Source organism: Oxyura jamaicensis, chromosome 2 (assembly GCF_011077185.1).
Source record: "Oxyura jamaicensis isolate SHBP4307 breed ruddy duck chromosome 2, BPBGC_Ojam_1.0, whole genome shotgun sequence".
NCBI classification, from domain to species: domain Eukaryota; kingdom Metazoa; phylum Chordata; class Aves; order Anseriformes; family Anatidae; genus Oxyura; species Oxyura jamaicensis.
Genome location: NC_048894.1, coordinates 108,205,411 through 108,219,946, shown reverse-complemented (window position 1 = coordinate 108,219,946; position 14,536 = coordinate 108,205,411). Strand labels below are relative to the sequence as shown.

Below are 14,536 nucleotides of genomic sequence, written 5' to 3'. Positions count from 1 at the left end.
ATTCTTGAAAAAGATTATTTTATCATATTTTATCATATGCTAAATGCTGATGGACTAGGTCTAACTTCCCCTCCTACATATTCCATTAAACTCACCTTAGATCTTAGAGATTTTTTTAGTGCTCTTTGCTTCTGTTTGAAAATAAAAAGGCTTGCAAATCCTACAAAAGCTTTACACATGTGTTTATTTGCCAACAAAATGAATACTTTCCCCAAGTTCATAAATATTTTTTGGTACATTCAGAACTGGCCTTCAAGCCACACTGAGCCCACAGTAATTGTCTCACTTGTGCACTAAGTTTACTTAGACAATTAGGCTTAAAAACCTTACAGATTTGTTCATTTTTAAGTCTCACATCAAAGGTTACTTTGCTTTAAGCCTAGAACGCATGTATGACATAATTATGAGGGAGGCAGTTTTCATTCTTTTTTTAAAAAAATATGCATATTGAAATGTTGCCAGAAAATACGACCTTCCCAACACACTGCAGAAAAAATAATTAATACAAGATCTTAGTCCTAGCTTACACATGCAACTCATGAACCTAAAATAAAAGATTTAGATATTCTAGTGTCTTGATCTAATAACATAGAAAAAAAACAAACAGGTACACAGATAGATATCTATATTCAAACTGTGATCGAATTTATGGATGGAGCAAGGCTAGATCTCTTCACAAAATCAGGCTTGAAGGAACATTCCACAGATCACACACACACAATGGAAACATGCAGCGGAGTTGTACATACAGGGATGTGTGTGTATGTTTTGGTGCCAAGCACACAATTTAATTTAATTGAGCCAAAGAAAAAAAATTCTAAACAAAAAGAAACTTTTAACACAGAAAACTATTCATGAGCAGAGAATGAAGAAATCATCAGGAAAAAGGAGCCAAAGAAAATGAGACAAAAATGGGCATGATAACTTGTCTATACTTGAACATCTGACCTGTTAGTTGGTCGTCGCCTGCAGCAGGGGCGATGCGAATGTATGGTGTTGTAAGCTGAGTCACGATTATCGCAGCTAAGGCAAAGGAAGATTTCCAGGTCAGCATGCATGAGGGAAAAAAAAGCCAGACTGAAGCTAGGCCAGCAAGAAGAATCTTGGTCAATAGTTTATTGTGTGAACTTCTTACAAGCAAAAAAGGAAAAAAAAAAACACAAGTTCCTTTTCATCCTCAGTTGTTGTTAGTTTGGTTATTTTGCAAATTAATGAGCTTTTTGTGACTTACAGAAGAGGACTCAAAGCACATTATTTACATATAACGTGTTTGAGGAAACTGGAGACTGTCTGGCTTTGGTAGTTGCAGTACCGGGCTTTCAAAGTGAAACTTAATTGCCTATTCAGATTTTCCTAATCTTAACTTCTCTGTGTAATTCTTAAAGATTTCTCTTTTTGTTTTCTTATTTTCTCATGGTATATTTTTCCTATATTTCTTGTTAAGATAATTTTCATGTAAAAAGTTCTTGAGCTAGCTTAAATTCATCTCTGTTCTACCTGCTAAGGTCTTTATTCAGAAAATACACAGACTAACCATATACTTAACATTCAGCTTGGACAGAAGGACCACTGACAGTCATCATGCTTTGAGTTAGGCATGCATGCAACTGTTTGAGGTCCAAGTTATGCATGTGTTCATGTTTTACCAGTAAGATGCAAAAAAGCTGAAAATCCCCAATTGTCTGTGTGCCTCAAGTATTCTGAATTTTCTGTAACAATCCCTGACAGGTATATATAACTATTAGCATGGCTCAGAGTAATAAAATACTACATTTCTTTGTTTGCCAGCAGTTCTGTGATTGTCTCTAAATGGTTAAGCACACTATGATACATATATATTAAGAAATATAAAAAAAAAATTAAAAGGTCAGATCCAACATGATGCAGCTGGAGAATGATGCAAAGAAAAAATATTGGAAAATTAAGGAGAAAATTATATGAAAGATCACTAATTTACATAGAACAGCCTGGGTGCTATTAGAAATGTGGCAACGAGTGAGGAAAATAGATCATCTACCATCTGCAGACAATTAAACTCAAAACTGCTGCTGCATAATATTTTGAAATATCCCTCTGCAACACTGAAATGCAGTGTTGATAGTAGCTGCTAGAGTACTGTTGCTATTGGATTTAAAATATTATAATATCCTTTTCTCTCTCATAATTAATGAAAGCCTTCCAATATTGCAAAATTAGAACAATAATGTCTCCCTCTTGAGAACTGGAATCCTAGGAGATAACCACGATGTCTCTATCCAGACAGTGTTGTAAGTCATATCAGGAAATATAGTCTTAATATAAATCACAAAACACCACAAAGTTGATAGCAATAAACTTGGAGGGTTTCTGGAATGTTTTCAACTTTGTCTGCTGAGATTTTGCAGTCATTTAGCTTGAAGAAAGAGTAGGTATATGAAAGCCATATTTCAAGCAAAATACGACAACTTTTATTACCACTGGTATGAAAATCTCTTCCTGATTTTTGTTTGTTTGTTTGTTTAATTATCTTGTCAAAAATAATGGGAGTGGAAACCCTGCAGTCTCCACATTTGTATATACACCAAATACTCACAGAGGTCCTAGAAGGCTTTCTCTATAGAAAACTAAGAACAGAAGACTCTGCATCATAAGAATTTGCTGTCAGATGCTTCTCCAGAGTCAGCGGCAAAGGTTCCCTCTGACTTTAGCAGAAGCTGGAGGAAAACAAAACCCAATATTCTGATCCTAAATTACCATCACAATTATTGGAATCAGGATTTTTATATGATCTCTAAAAAGGTGGTGGTGAATATGGACAGAAGGTGGCAGAGAATGGGACACCACTGCAGATGTGGTGACTTCTGACCTACAGACAGTAAGGATTTTTGCTACTTTTTCTATTCCATGCATGGTAAGTCCACAGAGGGGACAGTAGTCTGCTTTTCTCTCTGGGATCCAAAGGGAAAAAACTCTGTACAAATGGGTATGATTAATATTGTATTACAATATGTCGCAGTCTACATTTTATTTAAATATACATATATATATATAATTTAAAAATATAATAGAGACATTTGGTTTATAAGCATGGTGATAAGTGCTTTATAGAAGCCCACCTGGATAGTTTAGCACCAGGAGCTATAAATGCCTTTGAGGACACTTCTGACTTCAATGTTCTCACAACAACCACTTGCATTATTTTACAGGCTTCAAAAAGGTATTATGAAAAATTCTCAAACAGGCTTTCAAAGAAAAAAAAAAAAGTATGGAGATTTGTTTAAAATAAAAGCTGCGTTTCTCACATCTCCACTGCCAAACGTGCTACCTTGTTGCTATGGAAGCTATTCCAATTCATGAAGTTACTCTCACTTCTCAAATGAGAGAGTAAGATTTTTCAGCCGGTCAAGTAATTGAAATAGCTGAACATCCATTAGTGATTAGGAATACAAATCTTCAAATAATCTAAAACCCATTCCCTAATCACCTATCACGGTTTGTGAGGTAATGTAATCCATTCCTGGTAACACTGAAACTCCCAGAAAACAACACAGGATTCCATTTTAACCTGAAATTAACCGCTTTTATATTTTATTAGGTTAGTGAAGATATTTGAAAGCTTGCTATGGTTTAATAAGCAGTCAGTTAGCAAATTAGAAATGAAACTACTCCTTCTGTTTTTGAAAAAAATAGGAAGAGACATAAAAAGTGCACTGTCACATTAGGGAAGATCCAGCCATTCAACAGGTGCAACTGCATGCTAACATTTCAGTTACTTTAAGTAATGAAATTCTCATCCATCATATTTAGATATAGTGGAGGTGGGAGAATTGTGAAGTCTGCATGTAAATGGAATCATGGAGGAGCCGGTTATATTAAGGACAGTCACTAGGGGACACACATGATCTCCCAAAAGCAATACTGGCACAAGGATGAATTTTTTGTGTCATACTCTTACCAGGTGCCCAAACTGCACGGCAGTGTTATCTGTTCCTACTCAGCAGTAATTCCTTTCCTGTTCCTCTGCTACAATCTCCACACAACCATACTATCCCAGCAGTTCTTTTTCATGCCTTGAAGCTGGCACCAGCTAGAGGTGCTAAAAAGATGAGACTACAAAGATAATCACAGACAAGTCCCAGCCTTCAAAGTTAAATGTATCAGCAATATGTTTATCTTTCCTGTTTGGGGATCAAACTTGTAGCTGGCACTGCCTCAATTATACCAACTTGTCTCATAAATGGTAGCATGATGTGCTGACATTCCAATAAACAGAGCTGTTCTGTACCATGAAAATGAAGAACATGATTTCTCCATTTTTCTTTTATCAACCAATAAAGATAATTGTTTATGAGTAAGGGGTGAAAAAACATTTTCGCTACTAATGAATATGCAGCTAGTATGCACGCTGTAATTGGCAATTTTACAAATCTGTTATATATAAAAATTTCCCAAACTGTTTATCGTGAGATCATATAAAAACCCACAGAATATGTTTAAAAAATACGTGTTCAAGTAAACAACTAAAAACTAGCAACAAACATTTATTATTAAGAACAAACAAACAAACAAACTTCCTAAATCTCAGCTAGAGATGCATATGGATCCTTTAAAATTCTGGGATAGGTTTAGTGATGCATTTTAGCAATATAAACATTTCTGGAAGCTTGCAAAGACCATGTGAAGGAAAGGTCAACAGACCAAAATACAGAATACGTGACATAATATGAACATACCTTTTGTGGCTACCCTGACGCAGTCGATTTTGGTTTCCTGTGTCAAATAAAGAGGAAAAAGGTCACATCTTGTGTTTCTAAGCACAGAAATTCATCCATGATTCTGTTCTTCAACGTATTGGTAAAATGTGAGGGAAGTGTTTATCTAAATGTTCCTCATTACACATTTAACTGGTTATTAAGCAACTCTGATGTGCTTTCATAATATGGACAAACACTGCTTCAGTATGTTACATAAACATTTCAGTTAACATTCCTCTGAAAGTAGAAAATATGTGAAAGATTCTCAAAAGCACAGACAAGCATTCAGCATTTTCGTTTGGCAACTTAATGACCTTGGGAGATTTTTCTTTTTCTTACAGATAAGTATAGTTCTAAGCATCATGCTAGACAATTTTAGAAAGAAAAAATAATCAATGGTGTTTCACATTTCTGCACTGTCAGTGCACTGTGAAAGAGGGACCATTATGGTTTCTGGCAGAAAACATTTCCAGGCTGTCAGCACAGACAGCCAAAACTTATCAAGAATTGAAGGGCTCTGGGTAGGTCTGTGAAGGAAATGAAAAACAATTCCAGGAAGAATTAGCCTGATGAAACATGATCTGTGAAGGCCTTTTTAAAAACTTTTCATTTCAGTTCCATCTACTTATTTTTCTTTTACTGTTTGCAGAAAGGGAAAAAAAAAAAAAAAAAAAAAGTCTAATTCAGTCAGGGCAACCAAATGAGAAAATGGGAGTTGAACACGTTATAAACTAATGTAATGGGGTTGGACAGGCCAAGACAGATGTGCTAAAAACCACAATCAAGTTTGGCTTAAACTTAACAAAAGGAATCACAATATTCTTCTCTTTAAAGCAAGAAAACAAAAAGAAAAAGGAAAGAAAAAAAAGCTGATCAACCAGGCTCATTGGACAGCTTTTAGATAATGACAGAATGATAATGCACTGCTTTGCCTGCTCGCTATGGACAAAATGTGCTGTGAGTTTTAAAATTTAGTGTGTTAAATTTCACGGTTACTTCGTTTTCTCATTAGCAATTACACTGGGCACCTTGCTAGTTGGCGCCCATCATCTATTCTCACCCAAATAGTGTATAAAACCACACCTGCAATAAGACTTACCCCATTGGCTCTGCTAGCAGCTTGAAAATAGATGCTGTAGCTCTTATGAGGAAGAAGAGGAGTGTTCCAGAAACCACTGTAGGTTTTGTTATCACCAATAGTAAAAGGCTGAGCAGCTTGTAAACCATTGGCTGGAAACTCTGCAGCAAAGTAGTACTGGGAATTCAAAAGTGAGGCATTCTGGAAATGAATGGGCACTGGATAGCACTTCAGGATCTCAGTTGTCTTTTTGGTCCTCCGTGGGCGTTCCTCTTCAACAACTATTTGATAAACACTAAGAGTATAGAAAGGAAATAATAATAATAAAAAAATCTGTGTTATTTTAAGACTTGGGTAGTCGATGCATTCTAAGACCATAATATAGAATACCAGTACTAACAGGGAAAAACAACCAACCAACCAACCAAACAAACAAACAAAAAAAACACTGTAAAAAGCAAAGGACACGGGAAGAAAATGTCATTTTGGTATTCACATATATGAATTTATGGAATAGATTCATGCTTTCAAATATGTGCGTTTTGTTTTGCAAAAATAAAACTAGCCATACACACCACAGTTCTTCATACAGCAAATGCACAAAACACTTTCTCTCTTGAACTCTTGTACAGAAAAAGCTTTCTTGATTAGTGCTATAGCACAGAATTAAGTATTATTTTGTTCGCAGAAATAAGTATAAAGCTATAGAATCCGTCTTCTAACCTGTTTATCTTCTCTAAATAAAATGAAATAATAAGATAAAAATGAATAAATAAATTACAAAGAGACAGGGAACAGTATTTTCTTAACTGTTGACATTATAACTATTTATAAAAGCACACAGAGTAAATTACAGTCTTTTAAAATTTTGGTGGCATATTGACTGTTCCCAAGCAAGAACGAAGCACTATTTGATGGATGTTATTTTCACTCAGCAAAGCACTTTTAACACATCTTAGTGATAACCATGTTTTTAAGTGTTTCTGCAAAGCAATTCAGTTTGTACTTGTATGCTTCGCTTTACTGGGACCTAGAGGGAACAGTCCCTTCCTCTCCACTGTAAAGGTGCGGTGGACATTCAAGCAGGAACAAAGAAATAGTGATTCCTGCTGTATATGCAAACAGTGAAATCATTATACCCTTGCAGTTGCTGTAAAAGTCTGAGTCAGTGCTTTCAGATTTGTGAAGTGGGAAGTCCACGTCTCTAAAGAGGACTTGCTTGAGAGTTTATTGCTTCACTGGGGACCAGTGATTCTTAATCATTACTTGTCTCCTGGAATCTTGAATCTGAATAAGCAAGTCAGTACAAGTAACCAATGTTAAAGCAACAACATGTCCACATTTTTGCATGTCACCTACATTTATTTTATTTATACAATTTATGATATTTCAAGTCCCTAATTCTTAAAGCCCAGCAATCTCTGGGTAGGGTATGCCCCTTTATGAGGAAATAGCCACACAGCCTGCTGACCTGTTGTCCCCACTCCACCATCTGTAGGTAGATGCATGACTATGCCCAAAGTACAGGGACGCTCGCGCTGGGCCTCTGTGGGTCAGTCTGGACCAAACAGGGCTTATTAAGCCAAGTCATATATAAGCACAACCGTGCCTATTCCCCTTCTGAAGGAAAAGCTGCTTTAGAAATAAAAGAGCTGACTCTGTGCAGTCACCACGCCAGCTCGTGCCCACTTTTCCCCTGCACCCGCTGGGGCTCCGCTACACTCGAGCTGCTCTGAGCAGTGGCACGGACCTCTCCAGCCCCTGCACTCATTACCGCCACATTACTGACTCAGAGCACGACCTGCCTAACATAACGCCTCTGCCCTCACACCGCCTTTGCGTGCTTCGGCAACGCTGTGTGCTTGTACAGCTACATGCCCTAGAACTGGACGGGACAGGGAATGCGACACCGAGAAAGGTGCGACAGCTTTGCATACGAAAGATCGTCTCTAAAGAAGTGGCACTGCTGTGTTTTGATTTCTGGCTGGGGAAACCCAGTTATCAACACCCAAGCATGGCTATAGACAGAAAGAAAATGAAGGATTGCAATGATGTTTTGATGATGATCTTAATAGTAAATTTATAATGACACAGCAATCAGAATCTCAGTCATACACCAGGACAGCACGAAGCTTGTTCTGCTGAGCCTTCATACCTGATTACCACCAATTCTCTTGGCCCTCTTACTGCTTTTTGTGTGTGTGTGTGTGTGGTTGTGTTTGTTTACCAGAACAGGCCCTATTCACTATGTTTTTATGTTTTTAAGACTTAGCATTTCCTGTAGGAGACACTGCAGTTCCTACGCTCACCAAGAAATGCCCAGAAAGTGAACAGAATTCTTACTACCTCTTATTGTGCCTGAATTAGACCTTCTTCAGGGTGGACATTTAGTTTAATATTAACCTTAAGTGTCTTCAGGAAGATGTCTATACATCTGTAAACTCCCATTAAGATCAGTGGAGCCTAGAAAGCTATTCAGTTGACCCAAAAGAAGATACCTGCTAGCTGGTCAAGTCTTTAAGGTCTTCTGCCTGTACAGACTAGCTCTCTGTAGTAATACTGTAGTAATACTCTTCTCACATGCAGAAATCTGCAAGTGGACACCTAATTTTAGATGTTTTAATCTGAATCTGAACCCCATGCAGAAATCTATCTATGTCTAAGTAAAATTAGGTACAGCCAAGGAGACAAACAAGTGCCTTCAGGGCCCACTTGGAGACCAACGTCTACGTTCTGCAGCTCTCTAAAATGAAGTCTACGTATATAGCAGAAAGATTTTAATTATCTGCTTAATTCCATGCTGAGTAGTAAATGAAGGTCAATACATGGCAACCTTCCTGTGATCCAATGAGAACTGCTCTGTAAAAACTAACCATGAAATATCTAAGCTTAAAAACTAATCACCCACTACAGGTATACGTTTTTCCTCTTCCAAATCAACATTTGACATGATTTTAGCATTTAATTTTCTAGAACTAAATATACTTGCTTAAAAGTAGGATTTCAAGCTACTCTGAAGAGAGAGTGTTGACTCCTCTAGCTACTAATTTACAGTGCATCTACAGTAAATACTATTTGAGAATTGGAGTATTGAAAAAAAAAAGAAAAAGTAGAGTGATGTAAACATCTGCTCTTGCAAGGTATGAAACTGGACACACCTGCCTAATACCACAGCAAAGATAAGAATCCCTCGTTCTCACTGAAGCATGACAGCCAGTACACTAAGTTTTGGATTTGGCCGTCAGCCTTCAGCAGAGTATTGTTACCTTCTTTATGGTATCAGGACTGAATGTAAGAAGGACCTCAGACCGGACTTATTTCAGTAGTGGTTGAGATGTGTATTCTTTTCATTTTTCACTCAGTGATTATAACTAAAGACTGCAGATATTTTAGAGAAACCTGTCATTAAATTGCTCCTTTTCCTCTTGCAATTCGTATTAGTTATATTGCATGCACTACTCTTGTATATTACATTTTAAATGCCTGCCATCTATTCATCTTCAGATACATTAAAGAAAGAGCTACGTTGACTGGAGCTATTTCAAACTCAAGATGCCTTTTCATCCTTACTCCGCAAGACAAATTAGATTTGCAAGCATCTAGACCTCAAATCTATTTGCTCTTTAATAATTTAAGAACTAAAAGGTCAAGCAGCTCTTTTCTGTTCCCCTTTATCAAAGTCCAAGTGCTAATGAAAAATAACTAAATCCTATCTGCTGCCCATTTGCCACATACTGCTGGTTCTCTGATGTAAATTAACACATTATAAGCACCTGGGTCAATGGGAACCTGACAGAACTTTTTGAGTGATACGTTTTACATTTGTATAAGTGAGATCATCTTGCTAACGAATTTTAAAAAATTACCCCAATTACAATTATAATCCAAAGGCTTTCTCTAATTCTTATTGTTAAAATTGCTTTCTTTAATACGTAACAGCTCAATTGCCTATGCTGAAAAGGGTTCAAGTCTAATAAATTGAGCTAGCACTGCATCAGAACTCTATTATTCCTTTGAGGTATTAGTCATATTTCCTGCTTATTTGAAGTTGCATTATTCCTTTTCCACACCTCTACATTTCAGAGGATAAAGTCTTCCTACCTGTAATCCAAAAAATAGAATCTACACTATAGTGAAAGGTGCTGAAAGTGTATCAGCTATTGGTAGGACTTAAATTGAACTTTCTGAAGGAAAGAAATGTTATTTGAGTTTAATTCACATTATGCAGCTCTACTGTTGAATTCCAATGCCTTGGAAATTGAACACAAAACCTACTTTCATATAAGCTGAAACTAAGTGTTGCATCCAAAAAGGAACACATGGCAACTATTGTTAACTTAGGATTTAAGCATTTCAAATTTGAGGATTAAAAAAGGTATCTGGAAAAAAAGAAAAAAAGGATGCAATTTTTAAATCGTGTTTTATTTTAACAATTCCAAAACGGTTCCAAATTTATACAGAGATACAGATCTAAACATAATGAGGACTGCAATTTTGGTCAGCAATTAGACATACCAGGCTTCTCAGATATTTACTGAAACTGGGTTGCTTAAATTAAAATGATTTCTCAATGCCTCCTAAATATACATATTTTTTTCAGACAAAGCTGAAAAAAAGGCAAGAAAGACGGAAGAAGATATTTTAACACAGTAATCACAGATGCTAAGAACATTTAGATATTAGAAAAATGAACCAAACATATGGCACTGAAACAACTCAAAAGAAGACTTAAGTGTATATATACATCTATTCTTAAGTACATGAAATGCTGGGTGTTAGTCACTTTCTGAATCAGGAATTACATTACATTACTGGAATGCAGTAAATCAAGTATTATTTAATTAAAGTCTCATTCAAAGAGAGAAAGCCATTTCCAGTACGGCCTTCTGGATACAAGAATGGATTTCAGGATTCTTAATCCAGAAGTCCTTAAGATGTACTATATGCGTATTTCCTATTTCCTATCAATTGAAACTGATGAATTTGTAATTACAGCTCCAACCAAAAGTAATTCCAAATTGAAAACAAAGGGAAAAGAAGCTTGATTACTTCATTCTTGAAACATTTGCCCCTTTTTTTTCTCTCTTAAACGGTCTTGATGCTTCACATAACTGGATGTAATTTGCTGAAGCCATCAGAAATTAAATATATATATATATTTTACAGAAGAAAAATGGCCCGAGGTTATCTGGATTTATTTACTGGTATTAATACAACCTTTGTTTGTGATCCTAGGCAAGTAAACAAACAATTTTGTGCCTCAGTTTTCCAGCTGTGAAATGGAAGTTCAAGATCTTCTTTTATATTATCCTTGAATATATATCTACATTTCTAGGTAATGTACAAAGCCTGCAAAGCTGTTAAGCTCCACTAGCACTGTCCTGCTAAGCTGTATCAACTGTTGGGCTATTTTTGCTGACTTTGTTAACAGTGACACTGTGGAGTCTAATTTGAATTTTTCTGCTCTTTATGATAGGGCTCTTAGTAGTTTCATTATTTTTTGTAAACATATTTAACTGGTACATTTTATAGATCTCTATCTCTTGACTTGCATGCATGCTTTTTTTTAATGACATCAGGTTAAAACAATAGAATTACTTTTAATGTACATACTGTCCATTATTTCACTTATTTATTCCTATAACACTACTTTATCCGTAAGCTAGAATCACTTCACTACATTCTTCTGCTTAAATACCAAAGTTACAATAGACAGCAAAGTTAAGAAACCCCCAAACTGCCTTGTTATCTCAGTCTTATGTCCAGGAAAAACTAAATTGCTGAAACAGTCTGCAGGATCTCCATACTTCCACCAAGAAATTTCACCACTTATGTGAAGTGAAACTGTGTTATGAAACTTTTTCTGTCATGCTCATCAGAGACACAGTCCTGCCATGTAAGCCTTAAGCACTTTTAAATCAGTTGCTTTATCCAAGTCTTGCACCTAAAGCTTCATATATTTTTGTATCTATATTTTCATATATCATGTGTTAAGCCACAAGTTTATTTTTCAACACTGCTTCTTTATTTAAAAAAGGAAATCTTTGGACAATTTTTGGATATAATCTTCAATATAACTTCCTCTTGATCTCTGACATCAGTTGTTTCTGATGTTGATAACTCATATCCATAGGGAGTAACATTGGAAATTTTGATCTCTTCCTTTTTTGACACCTGCCCATACACTGTACTATATTACTGTAGCCCATGCTAAAACCAAAAACCTTGAATATTAAATTAAGTATACCGGATATTATATGTAAACCACGTCTTGAAATAGAAAAAAGGGCAATTACTCTTTAAAAGACAGGATTTATAATTTACAGTTAGCAGGTAAGTAGACGAAGGTTACTGAAATTGCCACTAACTCTCCTCCTACTGAGCAAGGCTCTATCTATTTATTATAGGTGGTATTAAATGAAGGTGATAAATGAATATCCTTGATTTACCAGGTGCCGCAATGTTATCATGACTTAGGCTTTGCCAATAGGTCAGAAGGTCCAGCAGCAACGTTTATTTATTTATTTATTTATTTATTTATTTATTTATTTATTTGTGCACATCAAACAGAGGCCACTGCTATATTCAAGATCAATTTTATAGGCTAATGGGACTGGGAGCAGGAATAATTGTTCCCAGGGAGGATATGGTCTTGGGATAAGGGTAGTCTGAAAGAACATAGGGTGTGATGTTGATCTGGGAGGGCTGAATTTGCTTGTCCATGCATATGTGAAACAATGTCTTTGAGATTTGAATTATTTTATTTTATTTTATTTTTGAAAGTGAGTAGGCACTGCAACACGTGGGACAGAGAGGAGATCAGTGACTGCATAAACTTCAAGCTTATGATATAGTAGTATGGAGTAAGAAGGAAAACCAGGCAATGTTGCAAATAATATTGGCAATACGGAAGCAATCAAAATTCTTGCAACTGTTCAAACTTAAGTGCAGGTAGCAAAAATATTTTGTGCTAGTTACTTGTTGGAAGTTGAATGGAATGATTCTACTTTCACACCTGGCTTTATTTTCTGATTTTGCAAGCTTAGAGGTAAGTCTGGTTAATTTCTCCAAGGCAGGATTTGTCTTCATCCTCAGGGAACACTATGACTAGCAACTGAAGTTTCCAGCCTGTGGCAAAAGTTCCATATTCAAATTGCAGAGAGCCACAAAACTTTCTGAATCAGGCCTAGAGTGAACACAACACGGACTAATACAGTACGGCACCTCCATTGTCATGCAGGGAGCCCTATTTCTCAGATAAATCACAGCAAAAATACCTAAACAGCTGTAAAGGAGGAGATAAGACAGCTTAGGTTCAGCCCCTAAAGATACTGCTAAATGTAAACTCTCAGGTGTTGCAATAAAGCTTTATCTTCACAGACCTAAGTCCATTGAGGAATGGTATCTGGTTTTTAATGTAAAACTCCTAAGCTTCTTTGTCACTGTCCAACTCTTTCATTTGGACAGTCTCAAAGACTTTAGAGTCAATATTTACAAAAGGGATTTTCTGGGGAAAAAAATACATCCAAGCAAATCTCTTTTTAGCATTCCTGTGTATATACATACAGGAAATCCAGACAGGTCTCATGTGGGGACTATTATGTCACTGAAAGGTAAAGATATTTTGGTTGTTCTTTCCTCCAAGGATAGTCACCAGGGGAGTATATGACAATGCATTCAGTTCCCTGGAGAATTAAAACACTTGCTATGTGATATCTTAATTGCAGCAAAGCGAGATGTTCTCTGAAAGCGGTAAAGCATTAGTCACTGTAAGTTCATCATGGATTTAAATGTTTCTTCCAAACACAGAAAAAAATCTCTTTGGTGAATTTGGACTTTCTAGGATTTCAGGGGGACACATAAGCCTGAGCTCCAAAAATTCTTAGAAAAAAAATTGCACAAAAGAAATATGAGACAATGACATACACTCCTTCTACCTTCCTGAGGCCAGATGGGTGCCACCAAGTCTTGATGCCATATTGTATTTCATTTTTTTCCCTTAGTTCCTAGTACAGATTCAGTCTTAGAGAATCTGAGAATACTAAGTCAGAGGCAGAGGATGTCCAGCAGATCTCTGGCCTTTTAATCTTAGACAATCATGAACCATTCATAAAATATTTGTGAAGTGTTGCAAGTTTGTGATTTTTTACATTTAGATTTAGTTAACGTAAATGATGACTCAACGTATCATTTTGTATTGTTGGCAAATAAAGAGAGAAGGAGAGAGAAAAACCTTTTAAGGAATTCAGTTTACAATTTATTTTTTTAAGGATAATAAAAGATAGCAAACTTGTAAGTGGTAGTAGTCTGTATTCCATCTCAAAACACATAGTGTGCTCATGATGGCCTGCAGTTTTCACTTTCTCCAGTTCATCCTTTGCAAAATCAATAAACTCAACACATATGCTAACCTACCCTTATTCAAAGGAAGTGTTAGCTCACTACTAGAACAGCATACTAAATTGATAAGAACCATTTGATCACCACTTATATAAATGGTGGCAATACATAATGCCAAAAATAGCTGTGCCACAAGAGCCTGCTCTTCTTCAGCTCAGGTTCATTGATTGAAAAGGGAATCAAAACTTTCTCCTAGCCCTCCTAGCCCACCCAAATCCTTAATAAACAATTAAATAAATTAAATAAATAAATAAACATTGAAGATTTTTCTTTTTAAGCCTTTCCTTTCCTTTCCTTTCCTTTCCTTTCCTTTCCTTTCCTTTCC

General features: G+C 36.1%; 1 protein-coding gene across 11 annotated transcripts in view; it reads right to left on the bottom strand.

Moving 5' to 3' along the window:
* Positions 1 to 14,536, bottom strand: part of PTPRM (protein tyrosine phosphatase receptor type M) — a 480,584-nt gene that overhangs the window by 176,578 nt on the left and 289,470 nt on the right. For 7 of the 11 annotated variants that reach the window (XM_035316805.1, XM_035316797.1, XM_035316798.1 and 4 more), the window contains exons 12-14: positions 5,833 to 6,106; positions 4,713 to 4,749; positions 949 to 1,023 (exon numbers count right to left, since the gene is read on the bottom strand). In XM_035316805.1, coding sequence (XP_035172696.1) covers positions 949 to 1,023; positions 4,713 to 4,749; positions 5,833 to 6,106 — 386 coding nt within the window. The remainder of the gene's footprint in view (positions 1 to 948; positions 1,024 to 4,712; positions 4,750 to 5,832; positions 6,107 to 14,536) is intronic. The other 4 variants (XM_035316803.1, XM_035316807.1, XM_035316804.1 and 1 more) reach the window with 1 other exon arrangement.